The 22,939-nt window shown below is 46.2% G+C and overlaps 1 protein-coding gene across 3 annotated transcripts; it reads left to right on the top strand.

Moving 5' to 3' along the window:
* The first annotated feature begins 4,292 nt into the window (after positions 1-4,292).
* On the top strand, positions 4,293-17,087 carry HTR3A (5-hydroxytryptamine receptor 3A). 3 transcript variants are annotated; one of them, XM_025164315.2, is made up of 9 exons: positions 4,293-4,359; positions 9,879-10,045; positions 10,822-10,866; positions 11,754-11,863; positions 13,740-13,909; positions 14,698-14,858; positions 15,172-15,382; positions 15,832-16,065; positions 16,405-17,087. In XM_025164315.2, exons 1-9 carry the CDS (start codon positions 4,293-4,295, stop codon positions 16,692-16,694), a joined length of 1,455 nt encoding a protein of 484 aa, XP_025020083.1. In that variant the 3' UTR covers positions 16,695-17,087. The 3 variants fall into 3 exon arrangements, with proteins under 3 accessions (XP_025020083.1, XP_087995277.1, XP_087995278.1); XM_088139151.1 differs by lacking the exons at positions 4,293-4,359; positions 9,879-10,045; positions 10,822-10,866 and having other exon boundaries at positions 15,832-16,079; positions 16,410-17,087; XM_088139152.1 differs by lacking the exons at positions 4,293-4,359; positions 9,879-10,045; positions 10,822-10,866 and having other exon boundaries at positions 15,832-16,092; positions 16,450-17,087.
* Positions 17,088-22,939: the final 5,852 nt, after the last annotated feature.

The raw sequence follows: 22,939 nt of genomic DNA, 5'->3' as shown, positions 1-22,939 counted from the left end.
GGCCTCTTCTCGGCAGCTCCGCGGGGGGGGGGGCGCCTGCAACTATGCTAACTGGGGGGAATAGTCCTATTCCTTCCTCCTTCCCACTTTCTCAGGAAGTAATTGGGCATGAGGCACGGACATTGGAAAGAAATTCAGTGAGTGGAATGGGTTGAAGTCAGCAGAATGTGACAAGTATTTATGTAGACTTCTCTCAGCCCCCCCCCCCATGCCCTAATGAGAATGTGAATTTCAATAAGTAGGGAAAAATCAGGGAGGTAATTCTGGGAATGGTATTCAAAGCAAGTCATGCGTTCACCTACTTTCCTTGAGCAAGCAGCACCCAAGAACAGGGATCCCCAAGAATTGTCCAGGAAAGGAAACAGTTGGCAGAGGGCCTCCCGCTCCCAAAAATGTTTCCACAGCTTGGAAGAAAATGGCCATAACCTTCTCTGAAACAAGAAATGAAAAGTGGAAGGAACAAGTTCATGCAATCCTTCACTTCTATGCAATTCCTAGACCTACCTGCAGTATTTTAAGTGGAAGGGCCCAGCATCCTTCTGCCTGTTTTCATTTCCAGTCTTGTGGGAAAAAACCTGGCCACTAATCAACTCTGGCTGGTCTTCTTGTGTTGCATAGCAAGATGGCAGAGTTTGGGTGTTGTAGAATTTAGGGGGCACCATTTTCTTTTCAACCTGCCTTGTACAAAGGAAGAAGGAGAAGGAGAAGGAGGAAGAGGAGGAGAAGAAGGAGAAGGAGAAGGAGAAGGAGAAGGAGAAGGAGAAGGAGAAGGAGAAGGAGAAGGAGAAGGAGAAGGAGAAGGAGAAGGAGAAGGAGATTTGCACTCAGAAGGTGGAAAACTTAGCAGGTCAGTGTACTGACTTGGTAGAAACTTTGTCCCTACTCTATAATTTGCCCACTGGAAGTAAAAGTTGCTATTCATTTTGTCTAGGTAGGAGCATCTCCAGGACGTGCAGGGTCTCTGCATAAGTGAGAGCCCACTTTTAATCTCAGGTCATGTGGAACCATCCAGATGATCACAATTCTCTGCCCCTGGGGTTAATCTAATCTTCACCTCATGTGTTAATTTCAATTTTTAAATAGCCTGCAAAGGATGCCCCAACACTAAACTTAGCATAACACAATGTAGTCTAACTTGGAAGTTACCAGAGTATGGGGGATTGAGGCCAAGTGACCTCTGTTCTGAAGGAGTGTCGCTGGACCCACACTCTAGGCTGGTAAATGGTGCAAATCTGTGCCTCCTGGGACAAGGGTAGACGGACCTGTCCTTTCAACATCTTCTTGTACATGACAAACACAACTATCAAATGAATCCCTTTATCAGTTACTCCCATTTTATCTAGATTGAGTATCAATTGCTTAGTCCTCTTCTAATCGGTTAGCCAGGCACTGAAGTCACCTTGCACGGCTTCCTCTAAAAGTAAAGAGGAGGAGGAGGATGTCAGCACTGTTTGCCTGTGAAACCCAGGACTTTCTGCACAGAAGAAAGATGCCCTCTGCCGTTGGGCCTTGACCACCTTCCGGCATAATGGCCTTCCCACCTGCTTTGGATCTGCAATCCTAGGTTTTGTGGGCAAAGGGGGAGACATGAAACTGCTTGCACAACAACTGTGCTGGTTTTCAAGATTTGGTTACCGTGCCCTATCTAATTAGCCTGCCAGACTGGAATTTTGTACAACAGGAGCAACTGAAGCACAAAGTCCTCGGCTTGGACCCCGTGCTCAGCAACGGGCTGATTTGTTTGGAGACAGCGAAGTTTGTTATGGCCCAAGGAGAGCGCCTTCCTTCCGCTGCTTGGTAGTCTCTAGACACTGAGCGTCTTTGATTTCCTGGAAAACCGATTACTGAACAGCAGATTAGAGCGCTAATAAAATCCCATTATACCATTTTCAGAAAGTAAATCTGATTGGGATGTTGCCAATTTATCTCTGATGGCCCACAACATAGGCATCCATTCTGCAGGGCATCCTGTTAGCTGTCCTAAATGGATGGGGCAAAGGCATGGAGGTGCGGAAAATACAAAATGCTGGTCTGGCAGGGTAATTAGATAGGGCACGGTAACCAAATCTTGAAAACCAGTCCAAGTTTCTTTGGGTCCCAGCTTAGAGTGAACAATTCAAGGTGGGGTTATTTTGAGTCCTTCGTTTGTTTGTTCATTTTATTAAATTTATTATAGCCTCCCACTTCAAGAATATAAGCCCAGCCGTGGGGCAGGATCAGGCCAAGGGCTCTTTTGTCCACCTCCTTTCACCCATGGGTGCCAACAAGAGGCATTCAGGAAGTTCCCAAGCCAAGGACAAAGGAACCACCTGCCCCCCAGACTTTGCCTTTCTATGGGTAATAAGCCCCATAGAATCTCCTCCCCACAACCAATAGCCTTTAATAGTTGGGTCTTCCATGAATTTTTCCAGGCTTCTTTTAAACTCTTCAGTGGGTGGCCATCACCACAACTGGTGACCGCAGTTTAACAACATGGAAAGCTTCATCATGGCTGGCCGGCTGGAACTCAACTACTCTCTGCATTTTTTTTTTTTTATTTATTATCAAAATTCAATAAAAGCCAACTGCCCTTCTGAGTCATTTCCACTTTGCCGGGAGGAGGCCTCCTATCTGCTAACAGAGTCAGGAAATCAAATTAGCACTGGTTTTATACTCACTTTCTCCACGACATGACAACTGGCAGTCAAGGGCTAAGTCCATCAGCACCGCGCACTAATTTCTTAACTCCCTTAAGTGACTCTGTGCTGCTCTCGAATGCAACTGACCTGATGGAGACCGGCAAGGTGATGGCGAGCATCCTCCGTTTTCCCTTCCTTCTGACCTGCTGGATGAAAGACTGGATTATCTCTCTCCCTATATAAGTCTGTATCTATGTCTGTCTGTCTGTATCATCTATCTATCTATCTATCTATCTATCTATCTATCTATCTATCTATCTATCTATCTATCTATCTATCTACCTACCTATCTACCTATCTACCTATCTACCTATCTACCTATCTACCTATCTACCTATCTTCCATCTATCTATCATCTATCAATCTCTATCTCTATCGTCATCATCATCACCATCTACCAACCATCATCTACAAGGGACTAACAAGAGGATAAACATCACCAGGGGGTGCTGGTGCTCGCTTCCCCCGGCTGATTCCCAAGAACATCCTGCTGAAGCTTGGGATTTCTGACCAACCCTTGTCTCCTACCAAGATTTACACACTGGAGGCAGAAATTGGCTGCTGCAAGGCGTGGTGGAAGTGGTGGTTATGGGCTTCGATCACTTGGTTATGGTTGGGCTTTTTGACTCCCCACTGAGGATGCCCCTATGGGCTGCCATGGAGCATTAGGACCCAAACTGGATCGGTTGGTGCAGTGGTTAAGGGGATGGTGTAGGACTGGAGAGATCCAGATTCAAATCTATGCTCAGCCACAGAAGTTCATTGGTGAACTGGGGCCAATCCTTCTCTCTCTCTCTCTCTCTCTCACCCACCTAACTCACAGTTCTATATAATTAGAGAGGACATTCACAGAAACTCCCCGGAACCCTTGAGGGGGGAAGGCCGAATATATGCTGATCCAGATAGCATTGTTGCTGCTGTCCTCCTCATACAAAAGATCAAAGGGTCAAGAAGAGTAGATAAAAAGGGCCGCCAGATCCCTTCTCTCCAGCCCCTGCTCATGGGTTCCAACCCCCAGGCCGATGGAGTTTGAATTAGCCAAACACGAGGCCCCAGTCGGTAAGTGGGTGCTGTTTTAGGGTGACAGCCACTTCCTGCACACATCAGGTGTCTGCCCGAGATCTTGGCTGTTCCCTCATTAGAATTCTTGTTGAGTGGGGCTGAGGGTGGGCTCCGCCAGGGATGGCGCCAACATTATCTGGTCCTGCTTGCAGGGACGGTCCCTGAAACTTCGTGCGGACTCTGCCCCTGGTGGCCGTCTAAAAAAGAGGCAGCAGCCAAGAGGACCCATCCCCGATCAGTTTGCATGACATCAGCTGGGGGGGCGGGGGGGGGGAGTGAGTATCTTAGAATCTTCTCTGCCTGAAACTTGAGGCAGCGGAGAGGGACTGATTGCAACATTAATTATGCATTTTTTAAAAATCCAACAGATAGGGAAAAGCAAGAAAGGAGGGGAGCCAAGCACTCCCTGCTTCCTTAATTACATTTAATTTCTCTGCCGAGGCAAAGATAGAGGAAGGGGTGCGGGAGAACTGCAAGGCTCACTCTGCTGTTGTCAAGCCGATCAGAGGAAGGAAGGCGAATTAAACACTTTCTACCCTCCTGGAGGCATCCATGGCTCGCTCTGCTCTGTGGGTTTCCCTGTTCCTGCTCGCATTTGCTTCCAGGGTGCAAAGCAAAGGTAAGGAAACTCGAGCAAAAGTTCAAAGGGTTGGGGATGCCTGGCTGGTGACTGTAGCGTGGAGGCATTTGTACGAGCGGGGTCCGCGTAGAGAGAGGGCCGTGTCTTCCAAGTTGGTGACGCATCTCTACTTCAGAAGTTGAGGCACAGTGACAGAGGAATGCAGGTGAACAGCCCTTGATCTTGGCGTGAAAATGAATTGGTCAAGGGCAGTCCGCTGGAGTTTGTGCTAAATATTCATCATAATAAAAGAGGTTGCACGGATAAAGAAAATAAATAAAACCCTTCTTATCCAAGATAGGTGTGGAAAGGGTTGCTACAAAAGGCAGAGGTGGATACTGGCATAGATGCCTTTAAAAAAAAATGAAGGAGGATTAGAGCTATCCACGAAGGATGGTCTTGAACAGAAATTTGTCATGATAATTTAATGCAGAGACTCCATGTTCAGAGATGGTCTACTTCCAAAGAAAAGAGGCAGGGGGTAAATCATGAGATGGCTCTCGCTTTCATGCCCTGTATGAGATACTCCCAGGGATAGGGAGCCATTGCTAGCCATGCTTGGAAACAAGATGCTCAATAGACTTTTGGTCCAACACTTCAGAGCCGATATCCTTTCATTGAAGCTCCTGGTGCTGGGTGGGTTTATTAGGGGATGTTAAGAGCATTCTCAAACATAGTTCTTTAGTGGTTGCAAAAGTTAAGTATAAACTCACCATTGCTGCAAGAGGAACTCACATTTAGTGTCCCATTAATTGTCTTCTCCGTTGTAAAAGCATTCTTCTGCTTTTCAACTAAATAGAATGGCACATCTGGGAAATTATAAAAATTTGTAGAATTATTGAGAACAACATACCAATGAATAATAAAACCAAGTTGTGAAGCTACAGTCTAAGGCCAGCAGACTCAGAAAAACAATCCCAAATTCCTGGTTGCTTGGAATGGGGGCTGAATCCTTGGATGATACCAAGAGCCCAGAGAACAGATGACTGCATAGCTGTTCAGACTTCCTGTTCCTGCAAGCACCATGTGCTGCTGCTCATAATGGTAATTTGTTAATTAGGAGCTTTTCATCTTGCTAAGCCACAAGAGCAGAATCGTGAGGAGCTGGAAAATGCTGATGGGGGACAATTGGTATTATTTGGTTGCCCTTCGAAGACACATTTTGAGACACACAAATGCATCCCCCAAAAGTTAGCAAACACCATCATTCTGGGAAAATGACTGGATTACAGATCTACAGATCCACATCTTCCTGTGGTCAAGGACAGGTGGCAGAAACTGTTGGAGATTCCCAATGAAAGAAGGGTGATTCCACACACCAGGCTTACTTGAAAGGGCTATTTCCTGAAATTTCCATAATCCATTAGGATCCATTGTGTTGGATCAGACTAAAAGAGCGACTAGTCCAGTATTTGCTTTCTTAGCAACCAACCAGAAGCATCCAAAGCAGCTTTATGAAGGCTTATTTGAAGAGGCTCAGTCAACTCCATATGGAAGCTTACTACACTAACACCAGTCCCCTAAACCAGCCTTCTCTAAGCATCAATGGGGCATCAGAATGAAGAAGGCTTCCTAAGACTGTCAGGTCAGTAGTTCTCCTTGTTAGGCTTGGTGGCATGTTGCCTTCTTGAAGGGATGAGCTGCAAGTGATGCAAACTGGACAGCTCCAGAATGCAGGAAGAATTCTGGTGAAGGACAATTCTTGCCTGACCCAACTGCTTCTGACAGAGATCCAGCTTAGGTAGAGATGGAACAGTTCCTTTTCAAAACCCAACAGGTGGTTTCCACCCAAAGGTCCTTACTCCCACTAGCTCCATCTTGCTCCTGGAATTCACTTGAGGTTCTAGGAGACTCACCTGCGCTTTTCAAGGAGCCTCTTCCTAGATCCTTGTGTCACTTCCTCATGAGATGGGTGGTGCCTAAATTCTAAATCTAAATAAATAAATAAATAAATAGATCCTCCTGCAAGCTGAAAGAGAGCCTCTTTTGTCCTCAAACTGATCTTGCTATGCTGCCATGGTGCAGGAAATGTGGTCAGTTTTAACCAATACTATTGACTACGGGGACATGTTCCAATGTATTTTCCTGTGTACCTTGTAATGACAGGAAACTATGTCTTGTGATTACATGCAGCTCAAGAGAAATGTCCTAATATAGGGCCACATGAAAAAGTTATTTATCTCTAGTCCTGGGAAAAAGCACATGAAATTGTTGATTGCTTTTCCCCAGAATGATCTTCTGGGCTGGCAACAGTTATCTGTGTCTTCAGGTGTCCAGGAAATAGCCACACATGCCATCTGTAACCCTTTCTAGGTAACTGCATTTAGGGTTGTGTCAGGGACTTTCCATCAACAAGATGCAGCCAGTCAACTCCAAACCCAAGAGATGAGTTGCACACCGAGCCTTCTAGAATCCGAGTCTTTCCATTCCCTCACGAATCCACTTTTCTTGGGAACTGAGTGAAATGGAAAGCTGTATCTTCAGATCTCTTCCCATTCTGCTCAATGTGATCTCATCCTGTTGCATATGGACACAGTGCTGGTCCAGCTGCTGCCATACAAGCTGCCTCTTTGCCTTTTCCATGGTGCTGTGGACTTTGTCTTCCTAGCATATAAAAATCCAACAAACGCTAAGGGTACTTTACAGATCCCACGACCAACTGCTGCATGCAAAAAATATGGGGGCAGAAGAGATGGTAAGATCAGTAATGGTATTCCTAGAAACCATAATCTTCAAAACGTGCTGAGCAATGGAGGCAGAGACCCCCAGCTCCTTCCAAAGATTAAAGTCTTCTTCCTGAGAACTGTGTCAGGTAGCTTTGGCGCTACACTTGTAGACTCCAAGAGAATGTCAAATGCTTTGACTCAAGACCTTCCTGAATTGATGAAACTTTTTTATCTGAGACTTGTATTACGGCCCATAAAACCATCCCTTTTCCTTTGTAATAACAGTAAAGTACACTCTGCCCATGGCGGGGGGGCGGGGGGGGGAGGGGGATGGAAGCAACACGTCTAAGGGCTGATCCTGGAGCCCGGCCAGCTGTAGAATTTGCCACATGTCAGTTGCGTTTTAAAGGGTCACTGAGAAAAAACGAAGGCAAATCCTGCTGCACAATTAGGGGAGCAGCCTGCTTGCTGCTGAATCCCCTAATTTGTTTTCTTCCTTCTCCTCTGCCCTCCCCAGAGTCTCTCCATCCAGCTGCCTGGTGCTCGTGAGCTCAGTGAGCTTGCAGGAATTAGGGATTGTGTGAAAAGGCAGAGAGGCCTGCTTGAAAAGCCGCCTCCAAGTCTGCTCCCCCCAAGCACCGGTAGATCTATTCCAATTAGGGACTGCTTGGAAGGTGTGAATTGTGCCCCAATGGTAGAAAGTCATGTACAGAAAGAGACATTGCAGGTAGCAGCTTCGGGGTTATGTCTTCTCTTCCCTCATCGTGAGTTGCTTTACAAGATGAAGTTGCATCAGAAGCCAATATCTATGCTGCTGATGCTGGAAGAATTGTTCCTGGGAAATTGGGGGATATCACAAGATTAGCAAAATATGCTATTCAAAAGGTTGCCCATCAGTTGGCCACACAACTGACTCTTTCTTCGTAGAAAACATATTCTCTCAGTATAAGTTCTGCATAGTTAGTGGTTATTTATTATTGTTTGCATAGAAGAAATTCTGCACAAATGCACAGGACTTTGCCACAAGAAACTCAGTCTAAATGCCAGTAAATTACTAGGCAGGATTCCATGGCCCCTGATGGGTTTAGTCAAAGGATATTGTTACTGTTGTATCTTGAATTTTACCTGTAGCATGGATGGAAAGCAGAACAGGCAGGACTGAGAACGTGAAGGCATATACACCTGGCCTTGTGAATGGGGAAGAAATGAGTGAGTCATTAAGGGGGGACTTGCAGAAAAGATGACTCGGTCCTGAAAAAGAAGAAAGGTGTGAGTGTGAGAAAGAAACTCAGAATAACCCCACCCAATTTTGTTGGGTACGAGATGGGGCACAGAGAAATTCTGACAAGCTTTTAAGATTTCTAAAATGCCAGCCATGCCTGTTTCTTGACCTGGCCTACCTCAAAGGGCTGACAGACACCAGCAAAAGGCTTACTACATGTAGCAGCGGAATAGGAACTGAGACAATGAATAAAGACCCACAAAAAGTACATAGGAAGGTTCCAGTGCTGCACAGTAGAACATCTGTTAATAGAAAGGGAAAGAAAAGATGCAGAGTTAAGCCTTGGGGGACAAGGAGAGAAGGAGACCAAGAGCCCAGAATGTTGCAAGGACAGGAGAAGGACTAGGAGAAAAGACAATGAATGAGACTACAACGTTGGAGCTAGAAGATCATGAAAGGGGAGAAGCCAAGGGCAAGATAGATAGAGATATAGAGATGATAGAGATAGATATGTTCTTAACAGTGTTGCATTTAGACCGGTATGCCCAGGTTCATCCTGAAAGGAGACCATCAAAGAGGGGTGCTGGGTGGTAGAGCATGAGTCTTCCCCAGTGATAAAAGATCAAAGTTATTTGCTACAATTAAGAGGCCAAGAAGACTGAATTGGTGCTTATCACCCTTTCCTCCATGAGAACTCTATTAAGAACAATTCTTCAGAGGACCTCAATTAAAAGTAGTTCTTACTTTCCTATCTTGCTCAGAGCCACACCCAATTGTAGTCCAGCTGGTGGGAGGATGGGGTGCTAGCATCACAGGATAAAAATCCAATATTAGAGTGGAATTAATAAACCAGAATGTTGAGTAAAGCCAACATTCAGGAGCAATGATATAAACATTGTCAAGGAAGCAAGGCCCAACAGAGATCTAGGAAAGTCAAATTGGTGGTTGTTTCTAGGCTGAGATGAAACTTTCACATGTCTTGTGAATCCTATACACAAGGAGAAGCCCTTTTATGCTCAAGGGTACTTCTGCTTCCAAGCTCTTAGGTAGCACTCCTGCACTAGTGTCCTCTGGGACTGAAGAAAGGCAGTTCCTCTGCACTGAATACTGCACCATCATATTCTGAAGGTCCTTCAAGAGTATCTACTGATGTTTACTCTGGGGACCGAAGTCTTCTTGGTTAGCGTCAGACCCTTTGTCCAGAGTTCTTGCTGTTTCCCAGAAGACATATCAGCCTGGGAAGACATTTACCAAACTCAGATTCAGCATAGGCTTCTGCCCAGAGACACTGGTGCAGAACAGGTATAACTGGGCAGAAGACGGAACACCTCCCATCCTTTCCCCCTTCTTCCAAATTTGAGCCCACTCATGTCAAGTCATTAGTAACTTATTCTTGCAGAAAGTGGCTGGGGTAAGACCAAAACAAGGTAGTTGGTGTGATGTGATGGTTAGGGTGATGATCTAGGACTGGGAGACCAAGAAGCTCACTGATTACTTTAGGCCGGACACTCTGTCTTTGTGTCCAATATACATGTATCACAGGATTGTTGTTGCATGGAAAGGCGTTGGAGGAGGAAGTGCTACGCAGGAAAGATGGAGTAGCTCCCACAATGGCATGGTTTGTTTTGTAGTTTCTCAGAAAACACCCAGCAAGGCATCCAGCTCCAATAAGGCAGCCCTCCGCCAACTCTCCGATTATTTATTCGCCAGTTACAAGAAGGACGTCCGGCCCGTCTGGAACTGGAGGAAGACTACCAACGTGGCCATCGATGTCATGATTTATGCTATTCTGAGTGTGGTAGGACCCGTCTCCTCCCGCAGGGACTCCCTTTTTTCTGCTTCCATGGCTACATGGATGGGGACCAAGTCACACACGCCATCAGGGTTTGGGCCAGGGTTTTAGTTCTGAAGACCCCCTTGGAAAATTTCCCCACCTTGTATTTATCAGCTGTGCACCTAAGTTTTTTTTTTTTTTAATGGAAAATGTGAATATAACATGTAGGTGTTTGAAATTGTAGGCATTTAAAGGCAGAAAGCATTTAAAGCTGCTTCTTCTGCTTCATGTATTTTCCCTGTCGCTGCGAAGCTGGAACTCAGAAACTGGCCTCATAATCAGAATAATTGTTTAGACTCAGGGCTGTTTCCTCTAAGTGACAGCTGCTCACAGAGCTTTCTTGTTGAGGTTCTCCTTCCACCAAAGAACCTATTAACCAAAAATGCCAAGGACAGAATCTGTTTTAATGTGGCTTTTTATATAGTTTTACTTTTTCTAATTCAATTAATCTGGTTATACACTATCCAAAGTATTCCTGCTATTGGGCAGTAGAACTGCACAGTTATGACTGGTTGAGAGAGAGAGAGAGAGAGAGAGAGAGAGAGAGAGAGGGGATAGATATAGATGTGAGGACTTTCTGTAGACTCTGCTTCCAAGCCAGCCCTCAGCCTTGAGGCATGGGAAGGGGGCAAAACCTTCCTTCCTTCCTTCCCTACCTCGGCTAGTTTTGCAAGTGGGCCTAGGAGTGAACCAGCCTTTCTCTCTCTTCAGCCTCATCTTTGCTTCTCTGCTTTCCGCAGGATGAAAAAAACCAAGTTCTGACAACGTATATTTGGTACAGGCAGGTAAGGAGGCTGATTCCTCTCGGCAGCAGAGCATTCGGCTTTTCCCCTCCCTGTTGGCTCTCCTTCACACCTTGTACTAAGCATGGTTTGTTTAATCATGGATTGTTAAGTAACCTGGGACTGTAGATTTTAGCCTTCTTTCGTTTCCCTTGCTTTGGTTTCTTAGAAACGACCTTAATTTCTGAATTCATCTTCCATGTTGTTAGCTGGTCTGAGTGTTGCATCTGGATTGGAAAGGCGGGTCATATACAGTATTTTTCATATAGTATATAATAAAACAACATAAGTCAAAAAGAAACAAACCCCATTGTGGCTTAGTGCAATGTAGGAAACCAGATTCTGGTCACAGTTGGTTTTCTGGGGTCCTCCCCTTTTATCCACCTCCTCAGAGGTAGCTGCAGAAATGGAGAGCTGAGGCATTTAATTACACAATTTCCAGGGAGGAGAGACAAGAGTCATTTTATCTGGGATGGTCTCAGCTCCTAAAAAAAAATGGTGCCACTGCCCCAAAGAAGAGAGTCCTGGCTATCAGATGAATGGTTGGAGATGGTTGGTATTAGTGGGCAAGAGCAGCTGAAGAATCCCATCGGCACTGTCAAAGGGTTGAGTGGTAGAGTAGCGTTCAGGTTAGATGAAGAAGGGATGGATGGATGGATGTCATGGGGGAAAGAGGCTGTCCTTTTGGTGACCAACAGAAGAATGAGCACTGAAGATGTGACCTAGCTGGGTAACGAAACATCTGCCAGAAAGCAACCAAGCTCAGAGAACCCCAAGGACTCCACAATAGAAGAGAGCCATGAGTTTTGGAAAAGAGGGGTCTACTTGAGTGGTTCAACACCTACCTGTAAATGCAATCCCTCCCATCCTTTTTTTTTTTCACTTTGCAGCACTGGATTGATGAATTCTTGAAATGGAATCCAGAGGACTTTGACAATATCACCCAGATGTCTGTTCCCACTGAAGCCATCTGGGTCCCAGATATTCTGATCAACGAATTGTAAGTCTGCAGAAGCCTCCTTGGGCTCCCCTCCCCTCCCCTCCCCGCTGTGTGTGTTGGGACAGGTTCGGGGGAAACCAGACCATTTGGCTTGGTCCTCCCCTCCCTCTCCCTCCCTCCCTGGTGCTGCTTTGCACTTAGTATTCTCGGTGATGCTTTTTCTTTGGCTCAAACCCGGCTCCATCTTCTGTGTACTGTACATTGCAGATGGAGAGAAGGCTGAGGAACTGGGATGGTTCCAGTAGTGGAAAACTATAAACAGTCATAATTAGCCTTGCTGGGCTGGGCGTGGGATTCAAACATTCTGAGGAAGTCTTTGTTGAGACAATGGAGGGGCAGCTGCAGAGCTGCCAAGCTCTTTCTGAAAGAGTGAGAGAAAGGGGAGTGGATCTGTGGTTGCCAACAGGCCTCCTATTACTGCCATTACAAGACCTTTGCAAGTGCAACTAGAAGGGTCCTTTGGGGAGGAGAGACTCGCCCCATCTCCATAGCAATTTATTAATGTCAAACAACTTCACTGGCAAACACCAGCTTTCTTACAGTAACGTGGGGTACAGAAGCAACCATGCGCCCGAAATGTCCCTTGTTTGTTCTTGTTTCCTCTTCCTCCTGATCTGAGTTTTTAGCAGACTCTTTTACATGAATTAATTGATGGGAAGCAGGCATGCTGCAAAGCAAAGTATTTTCCTTTAATGTCAGACTTCCAGGGCTGCTTTTTAGCCATCACAGAAGCCCAGTAAGGATCCTAAGAGGGAGGGGAGGGGATTTTCACACCGTGTCCTGTTTGAAAAAGTGACCAGAAAGACAACAAAAGGAATTTTGGGTGGCTGGGACCCACCTGGAGGCAGGCAGGGAGCAACCAAACCAGTCTGTCTTCTGCAGAATGGGATTATTCCTACGGGCCTGACTCACCCTTTTGTGAGAAAACCCTTGCCATGCTCTCAAGGAAGGTATGGAAGGAAAAGGATGGAACGTAAGCTTGGTACAGAAGTCATTCCTGGGACTGACTCTGGTAAGGGGAGAAATAGCTCTAGGGAAACCAGTTTGTGGCAACCCAGTTAGAGGAAAGTTCTGATGAAAGGACACAGAAGGGCAGTGTCTGTTCCCCCCCTCGAGATTTGCAGAGTTGGACAGCTGCCTAATTCCCCCTCCAGCCCCCGATCCATAAAGCTGGGAAAGGGGACTCCTTGTTCCATTTGCAAGACCAGTGCTTCTTCCAATACTTAAAGTGACCAGAGCAGGAGGGAAACTTTCTAAAGTTCTTCCTTCCATGATCGGGAATGGGGTAGATAGAGAATGATTAGAGTTTCTGCAGTAATGCTCTTCCTCCAGCCTACTGCGCAAGGGGCACAGAAAAACAGGTTGTCTTGGGTAAAGTTCCCTGTTGCAGAGCATGGAAGAACCTATCAATCCAGACCTCACTCGCTTTCATCCCTGCCACTCTGAGATTTGTTCTGTTCACAAACATCTCCTCTGCCTCAGGGGCAAGCTAGTTTTACAGCTGTGATAGCAAAGTAGGTATATCAGTATCAGTATAGTCCATGTGGGCAATGAAGACTCAAGTGGTGGGACTGTGGCCTGCTTGCAACTGAAGCTATGCAAGCCTACAATTCTCTTCCTTGGGCCTGGCATAAATCTTGTGATAACTGGACATTTGGAGTGGTAGATCTAGAGATAACAAACTGACTGTTGTAAGAAGAGGTCAGCATTTCCGTTCTGAAGATCATGAGATGCGTTTGCAAAATCCATCCTCCACCTTTGGAAACCTGGCCTGGGGATGTTCCATAGCTGATCTACTTTTATGAATTTGCCTGTATGTTAGACCATTGGTGTAGCTTTTCTTGTGTTCCTATTTCTCATCTTCCATTTCCCGCAGTGTGGATGTGGGCAAATCCCCTGAAATTCCCTATGTCTACATCCTCTATAATGGGGAAGTGAGGAATCTCAAGCCTGTCCAAGTCGTAACAGCCTGTAGCCTGGACATCTACAACTTCCCCTTTGACGTACAGAATTGTTCTCTGACCTTCACCAGTTGGCTGCATAACAGTATGTCATGAGCTGCGTTGCGCTATCCTTGGGGCTTCTTGTATGCTGGGGGGACAAGCCATGTCTGTAGTCTAACTAGGAAGGGGAGGGTCACACTGGTCTCTGCCATCTCTGGTTGCTGCAGATATTCCTCTCTTCAACCTTCTGTTGAAGGCAATCCTTTTGACTATGGAGACTTAGTCTAGCAATCGCTGCTGTCCACAGCAGCTTGGTGGAATTCCATAATCAGAAGCCATCTGCCATTTTGCTCCATGAGAGAGTCCCTGGAGTATTTGCCACTGTTGAAGACAGTCTTCTGCAGAGACCTTCCTTTGGGAGGATCCAATGCAAAAAAGTTCTATTGTCACTATAGAACCATTACGAAAAGAATCAGGCTTGATCACAGGCTGAGCTGACTTAAGAATGGGTTGGCGATAGCCCATTTCTCTTTCGCTTTCCAGGAATGGCATGACTCTTTTGTAATGGACCTTTGCTATGTTGCCAGGGAACTAAAGTGAGGTGACCTGAGTAGGGAGGCCAGTCAGTCTCTCATTTGGACACCTCGTAGAAGGATAACGCGGCACCTGGATTCACACCACATGCTAAAGCCTAATCTGGGTTACGTACTGGCTATCTTCTCGTAAGATGCTGTACCCATGGCTTGCTATGAGGGTGTGGCTCACACCCCATTTAAGTCAATGGTTGGGTTTTGACCAGCCGCTGCACCATCCGCCAACCCAGTCTAGTGCCTGGTGCAAATCACTCTTTCCCGGCATCCTCTTCTGTTTCCTCTCTTTCTTTATCCTCAGTCCGAGACATCAACCTCTCCTTGTGGAGGACCCCGGAGGAGGTGAAAAATGATAGGAGCGTCTTCATGAACCAGGGCGAATGGGAACTTCTTCATGTGCTCAGCCAGTTTCGAGAGTTCAGTGTTGGGGACAGCGATCACTATGCTGAGATGAAGTTCTTTGTACGTTGCTGGGGTGGGCACCTGAGGGGAAGCTGGGGTGGATGCCAGGAGCACCACTGGCACAGCAACTGTGGAAAAGACTGGAGCTGGGAGGGTCAGATGAAATCCTGGAAGGAGCCAGTAACTGCCCGCTCAGATAATTATAGCGTACACCCTTCCCATACTCTAGAAGCTGCAGCTGGGGCAGCGTGTGAAGGCCAGTCAAAGAAGCTGTTGACCTATTAGCTACTGGGCCAGTTTGAAGGTTTTGCTTTGGGCCTTCACATCTCTGGGCAGCATCAAAGGCTCTAGATCTTTCTCCCTCTCCTGGCAGGTGGTCATCCGGAGGCGTCCCCTTTTCTATGCTGTCAGCCTGCTGCTCCCCAGTATTTTTCTAATGGTCATGGATATTGTGGGCTTCTACCTACCCCCTGACAGTGGGGAAAGAGTCTCATTCAAGATCACCTTGCTCCTTGGCTACTCCGTTTTCCTGATCATTGTGTCTGACACGCTGCCTGCAACTGCTATTGGAACCCCCCTTATAGGTAACAGCATAATAATACCTTTAGAGTCTTGTGCACTGCTGGGGCATGATAACTTAGGGGCAGCACTCAGCTGGCTTGAGGAAAAGAAGGAACCCTCCTGAGATTCCTATCTTTTACTACTGAGATGCAGTAGTCGGATGCATTCCAAGAGGACTATCTGACTGGCTTATCGAGAATGTTTCTGGTTTGCTTTAGCCAGTAGCGCTGGGGGTGATGGCTCAGACCAGAGAATTTCGCATGTAAGGTGTAGCTGGGACTAAAACTGCTAGGCTGAAATCTAGCATCAACCCGAAGAGGAGATCTGAACGGGTGAGGATCAGGAGGAACTAGGATCCTCAATGGAAGCAGTAGAGAACGCTGAGCTGGAAATGAGGGGTTGCAGGAGGAGGAGGACTTGGTCCTTCCTGGTGATAGGGACTTCGCTGAGGGCTCTGGCTTTGCCCCTGCAGGCATCTATTTTGTGGTGTGCATGGCCCTGCTGGTTATCAGCTTGACGGAGACCATCCTCATTGTACGCCTGGTGCACAAACAAGACCTGCAGCCGCACGTTCCCGACTGGGCGAAGCGCTGGGTCCTAGAACGGGCCACTGTCCTGCTCTGCATCCAGGATAGGAGGGCGTTCCACCCGGTCTGCACTCAGAGTTCAGACATCTCCAAGAACACAGAGAATAATGGCAGCACAGGTGAGATGGCTAATGTCCCAAACCAAGGCCTGATCATTTAGCCACCTGCTATTGCAGACACATTGCACTAAGCCATGGTTTATCAAATACACCACAAGTGGCTGGGTTTGCCACACAAAAAGATAAGGCTTCGTGTGATGCATAAGCCTAGCTATATTTGGATGGATATTTCTCTTCTGCAGAAGAGATCTTATTTTATGAGCCTTGAAGGTTCTTGAATGCTTAGGATGGGCTAAGCAAAGTATTGGGCCTTGGTTTCGGCATGCAACGAGGGGCGCAAATTCATCCTCTGGGCCTGATTCAGCTTTACCAATTTCCGTCTCCATCCACTTCCTCCAGCCAAGCTGAACCACTACAGCTGCGACAGCGCACGCGACTATGAAGGCAGAGCAGGTGGTGCCACAGCCCAGCTGCAGGGCGAGAGCCCGCTGTCAGTCGAAAACATCCTGCAAGAGATTGCAGCCATCCGCCAGTTCTTGGAGAAGCGGGATGAATTCCGAGATATTGCCCGCGAGTGGCTGCAGGTGGGCTACGTCCTGGACGTCCTCCTCTTCCGTGCCTACTTGGTGGCAGTGTTGGCCTACAGCATCACCCTTGGCACACTGTGGTCCATCTGGCAGTATGCCTGACGCACCCACCTTGCCACCACCAGAGAAGGGCTCGGCAGACAATTATGCATCATGAGTCTTTTGCAGATCTTTGGACCCGCTGATCTGCAATTTAATCATGAGTATCAGTTAAACTTTCAGATTCCCCGTAGAGTCCCAAGCCCCAATTTATCTTGCTGAGGGGAGAGTAACAACTAGATATTATAAACTTCTTTATCCTAGGTTTTTACATTCCAGTTCTTTTGGGGGGGGGGGCCGGTATTCTATGGACTGCATGTCTCTTGCATTTTATCTTCTTTATTTTTGTTATCTCTTTAAGAGGGGAAATTTTGGTCACTGAGGACTATTTATTTTTCAGTACATTTCAGTCCCCAAGATGGATAATAGAAAGTTCAAGTGTGTTTTAAAATAGTATTCAACAGCATTGGTATTCTATGTAGCTATCTGCACTAATATTGTCAACTGACCTGTCTGTAAAACGGGCAGAGTCTTCTCTTGCAGTCCTCCTATTTGTTGTGCAATAAACTGAACACATCCAAGCATTGTGTACCTGGGCTGGATTGCATAGCTTATAAGCGAAGAATCACAGAAGACCTCTCTCTCGAGTATCTGGCAGAGGCAAACTGTTGCAGCTGTTCTTAAAGGCAGCATTGATTCAAGAGGGAAGAAAATGCTTATTTAAATGGCTAATAATCTTGAACAGGACTGAATATTTTGGAAGCAACAGTAATATTATATCACAAGAAAGGGAGAGAGAGGACATATTTTGTAAAGGAAGAAGGCCAATAGGGCCACTGGCTGTTCCTGTGGGGGGCGGAAAATGTCTGCTCTGCCCCTGACCAAATTCTGTTAAAATGAATAGAGCAATTTTGTTACTTTGCAGCCAGAGTCATTTCCTGGAATGTAAACAGAATTAAATGATTTGGGATTGCATTTGACTACTCAAAAATATTTCTCCTCCTGCCCCGAAAGACCATCAGCACTTTAACTGCCAAACTTACAAGATGCAGCAGTTAGAGATTTAGTGATGAATTGGCTGCCTTTCTACTATTCCATTAAGGAGTTCTGTGTAACCTAAAAGGTTTCACGTGCAGGGGCAAGGAAACGACATTGGCCCCGTAAATAGTATCACCTGATCCACCCCGGCTTTACATTTACTCAAGTGAGAAATTTACGGCAAGGGGATCCTTTTCAGAACCATGGACAGAGCAACTGGATTTGCAGCACCGCTCGATCCCTTAAAAAAAAAACAGCTCTCAGGGAACGAAAGGCAGTCAAGTTCCCAAGCATCTCTCCCCCCACCCCACCCCACCCCACCCCCTTAGTTGCTAAGCAGGGGTGTAAAAGCCATGTGGGAGCTTTAGGCCACACAAAGCTCAAGAGAGTGAAAATTAGAGAGAAATAAATGCCTCATTCCGAGGGGAATTATCTGAAACAGGAGCTGATGTCAGTGGGATTCACCACCCACACTTCTGCCCATCTGTCACTTGGCAAATATTAAGCAGGTCTTAATGCAACCCAGTCAAGGGCCCTTGAGGCCAAAGGAAACCTCTCCTTGACTTCTCCTTGGCAAGACACGAGGAACAGCTCCTGGCCTTCTCTTGGATCACAAACATTTTCTCAGATTCACCCCATAGGAGCCATAGGATGGCAATTCCCTGTCAACAAGGCCTTTACATTTTGGCTAACTTAGAAGAGCCTTCAGCAACCTGGAGCCCTTCCTATGTCTTGGACGTTAACTCCAGAATCCCTGACTCTCCTGTGTGGCTAGGGATTCTGGCAGTTGGTTCCATGCATTTGGGAGAGGTTGGCTTTGTAAGTTGTCGAGTAATTCTCTTAGGATGTGTGACAAACAAGCCTCTGAAGAACAACAGCTTACAAACAGGCATCCGAGCATCCATCTGTTTCAGAAGCGATGCTGGGAGGAATGCTAGTCACATCCAACTGTTCCTCACAATCAGTTATTCACAAAAGCTGATCTTTCAGTCCCTCCCCATCTTGCATTCCACCAGAAGGTCAGGACTCCAGCTGAAGCTGGAAAATGAAGGATGATTAGTTTGCCAGGACCTGTCAGGAGGAAGACGCTCAACATGCACAACAAACAGATGCTGAAGAAGGGAAATGTTTCTCACAAGCTGCATATGCCACAAATTCCCTTGCCGTGGAATGCAGCATTAGCCACCAATTAATACTGGCTAACATTTTATAGGTACCAGGTGAGTGCACAGAAGTCTTGGGGGACCTTCTGCTAAAATATCTACCTGTGGCTGAGCATACATTTTTAAGCTGAGGACCAGGGGTTGCAGGGGTGGAATTAAGTCTAAACCTGAATTGGATTCATTTTAATTGAAATTGAATCAAAATGGAATAGAATTTCAGTTAATACAATTACCTGCCATGTATTGTGTTATGTTCCTTTTCTGTCGCCTTACAAATTGGAACTTCAGGCAAACCTTTTAGGCTGCCTCCAAGTGCTCGTACAGCCCTGGAACTGAACTTGTGCCTCTCAATACTGACCCTTTTCTGTTAAATGTATGGACTTGCTGTTATCCCTATGGGAAGCATTTGGTCTCTGGCAGTATGTTAAGATAGAAGTCCTCAAACCCATGATCAATTTAACGCTATACTTCAGACAGACATCTCAAGTTGCTTCTATGCGTACCAAAATAGTGCAAACTTCGCCAAAGTTATGGCTCAACTGACCTTTGTTTCACTGATAGTCCAGCTTGCAGTCTTCATACATTGGACATCAAGTAGAGCTTGTTTCTCTGAAGGGGTTCTATGTTCCAGTCAACCTTCAGTTAACAAACTAGATTTTCAACAGGAAGAGTGGATGACTAGTACTGAATATGGAATAGACGGGGAACCTACTTGAAACAAATTGAAGATCAATGCATTGAAAAGTAGAAAACTGCCTTCTAGGGAGTCAGAACATTCGCCCATTGGTCTAGTCTTGCTAACACTGGTTTAATGCTCTTCCTGAAGGTGGCAGAGCTTGACTTTGGAACTGTCTGCATGTAAAAAAGTGAGTGCTTTCACTACTCAGCAACGGCTCTTCCCCACAGAGTTTTAAAAAATCACACTCCTATGGATAAGTTTAGATGGACTTCCCAGATGTACATCCCAGAAGGTTGAGTTTTGCCCTGTTCTGGCAAATATCTCACTTACAGGAACAATGCAATTTGACTGGCAAGCGGGAAGTGGGTTAGTGCCAGTGTGGGGTCTTGACAATGGGGTCCTGCAATAATGCACTGATGATCTGTAAGTGGCTGGCTATTGATGAGGTGTCCTGTTAAAGAGTTAGTAAGACACTAAATCAGCTCCATTGATCCTTGTGAGATCGATGTTGCTACAGACCTGATCACTACAATGGGCAATTAACAACCACTGGAATGAGCTGCCTTCATGTAACATCAAATGCTTCAACAGACAAATCCAATCGACCCATCGATCTGATCCTTCCTGGTGCTGTGACAAGGTGTGTGTGTGTACATGCACCATATACAGTTTCAGGAAATGAATGCATTGGCACTCTAATGTCTGAGGAGCACTCATACCTGTAGGCTGGGTTGCCATAATATCCTAAACCCATCGAACAATACACAACTGTCTAGACACATAACATGCTACACCCAAACAAATAAATCATAGTATGGCTTAACAGAATGGGCTGTAGGTGGGTCAGCTTCGACTGTGAATGGAGAAAAGCAACTGCTAAGCCAGATGAGATCAGCATTGTCCTTTCCCTTCCCTTCCCTTCCCTTCCCTTCCCTTCCCTTCCCTTCCCTTCCCTTCCCTTCCCTTCCCTTCCCTTCCCTTCCCTTCCCTTCCCTTCCCTCAGCTGTCTTGGCTTCATAGGTTCATATTATTAAGAGATGCACAACACATTAATCTAAAAGTACACATTTGACCAGGTTTTCTCCTCTTCCAGTCATGCACAGCTATTTAACCAAGCTTTTGCCTTACCATATCATCCAGATCTGAACTGGCTCTCACTCTAGATTTCTGGCCACCAGGGCCTCTATGCAACATATCTCATAGGTTATAAACCCTGAGAAGTTCTCTCTATTCTGCATTGGTCAAACTGAACCCAGTTATCAGCACTTGCATTTTAGAAAGGGCATATATTAACTGGAGCATCTCCAAAGGACAGAGCCAAGATAGTAAGGGGTTGGAAAGAAAAACTTGAAAGGAATGGTTGGAGGTGTTGGCTGTATTTCGTCTGGAGAAGAGGTGACTGCAGTGAGACATGATAGCTGTCTTCAGTATTCAAAGGGCTGTCATGGAGAAGATGGCATGGATGTGTTCAGAGTTGTTCCAGAAGACAAGAAACAAGTGGTTTTCATTACAAGGAAGCAGATTTCAATTGGACATTACAAAGAACTTCCTAGTGGTAAGAGCTATTCAACAATGAGACAGACTGTCTCAGAAGGTGGTGGATTCTCCTTGGTTGGAGGCAGCAGGATCCACAGCAAGCCATAGTGATTCAAAAATGATTTCTCTCTCTCTCTCTCACACACACTCACACGCTCACACATACACATGTATACATTACAGTGGCACCATCATGATGCAAATCCAGCCTTTATGTACTTGCACCCTGGTGTCTGACACAGGTACATATCTCACAGTATTTGCTTCATGGCGTCATAGCCCCTCCCTGAGAACAACCATGATTGCAGATGTTCAAAAGGGCTGGATGACCACCTCAGGATGATGCTATAATGGGGTGGATTACAAGGTTTCTTCCAATTCCTTATCATTCTATGATTTTGTGGCACTCAGAATGACAACTGTTTCAGGATAAGCCACAAAGCTGTTATTGTCAGCCCTTTGAGTTAGGCCAGGGCAAGAAACAGACCCTGTAGGGATTCCCAGAATGGTACTTTAGTGTTGTAGTGTATATTAGCAGAATTTCTACGTCTCCTTATTATGGACAACACAGTCAAGGCTGGGCTGTTCAAAGCCTCTTTTTCATGCTTTCTACTTTCCCAGGGCTGAGCAACTGTTTCCCCTCTCCCTCCTCTTTCTCAGGGCCAGATTAAACTCCTCTACAGTTATTGAATCATGCATGAGTCAGGTGGTGTACATGTGTCATGTGAAATGGTGGTACAACACGCTTGTTAACAGGTAAGGTGGCTCAATGTTTTGATTCAGAGATTCAGTTCAAAGCTGATTACATTACATCAAATCTCCAACTCGATTCAAGTGAGGTACGGGAAACTCAAACCAAAGTTGGATCATTAACCTGAACCACTCATCTGAATTGGTTCACAGCTGACCTGCACACCCCAACTTTTTAGCTTCTGTATCGTGTGAATGTGGCCGATATGCTTATGTGTTTAGCCAGATGTGTGAGTGTCACAGGATCAGACATCAGAATGATTTTGGTAGATACCTTTGGAAGAAACCCTTCACTGTGAGCAGAGTTCTTCTTCAAGTAAGCCCATACTCCTAAAGAGGTTGGGCATCTGCTTCTTCATCCAACTTGGGTGGGGGGATCTAAACCTGGCCCTGTGATTCCCAGGCCCCTCTCTACATTATTATCCTTCCACTTTCACTCATCCAGGCCTTCACCTCCCTCTTCTGATGAGAGTGCTAGGGTTGAAATTCCCGCATAAGGGAGCAACTTCACCTCTCAGGGTCTCAGAATTTGCTCCTGCCAAGTAAGAATGGGAGGAGAAATTAATCTAGACTGAGGAAAGCAAAGCTCTTCCTTCGGGTAAAAGTGCACGGATATGGTGAGTGGATAGTCCAACAGTCTGGCACTTTGCATTTAATTTTCAATGCTGATGGAAAGGTCAGAATGGGACTGTGAACTGACCCCCTCCAATTCACTGAAAGCCTTTTTTGTTTGGGTGAGGCTTCACCGGGCACCTGCCCAGGATCCCACCCCTATGGCAAATGGAGGGAGCCCTCTGGCTCAGAAGCTGGTGGCTCTTGCAGGCCCCATCTCTTCATTGCCCTCTGACACGCAGGCACTCATGGTTGGACATCAGGAAGAAGTTCCTAATGGAAAGAGCTGGGCAGCAACAGAACAGACAGTGGGCTCTCCTTCACTGGAAAGTTTTAAACAGAGGCTGTTGTATGGATTCCTGAACTGGACGGGTGTTGGACCAGGTGGTCACTGTGACTCTTCCAAACCTTGCATTCAATGATTCTGTGAACTGGTGAACAAACAAAACCATTTCCTTTACCGGCCTTGGAATCCCCCTCCGGGCAGCTGTACAGCTTAGACTCAGAGGGAGAAGAGGAAGCGCTCACAT

Source organism: Python bivittatus, unplaced genomic scaffold, assembly GCF_059951505.1.
Source record: "Python bivittatus isolate LINGU-HERP-01145 unplaced genomic scaffold, Pbiv_v1 ctg000320_np1212, whole genome shotgun sequence".
Classification (NCBI taxonomy): domain Eukaryota; kingdom Metazoa; phylum Chordata; class Lepidosauria; order Squamata; family Pythonidae; genus Python; species Python bivittatus.
The sequence above is the reverse complement of the archived record's forward strand: the minus strand, read 5'-3'. Positions and strand labels throughout refer to the sequence as shown.

What these genes read in the sequence shown, in the direction of transcription:
- HTR3A (XM_025164315.2), top strand. Translation starts at nt 4,293, where the DNA reads ATGGCTCGCTCTGCTCTGTGGGTTTCCCTGTTCCTGCTCGCATTTGCT. An exon ending in CGTATATTTGGTACAGGCAG is followed by an intron (nt 10,867 to 11,753) that starts GTAAGGAGGCTG and finishes TTCACTTTGCAG; the next exon opens with CACTGGATTGATGAATTCTT. An exon ending in GATATTCTGATCAACGAATT is followed by an intron (nt 11,864 to 13,739) that starts GTAAGTCTGCAG and finishes CATTTCCCGCAG; the next exon opens with TGTGGATGTGGGCAAATCCC.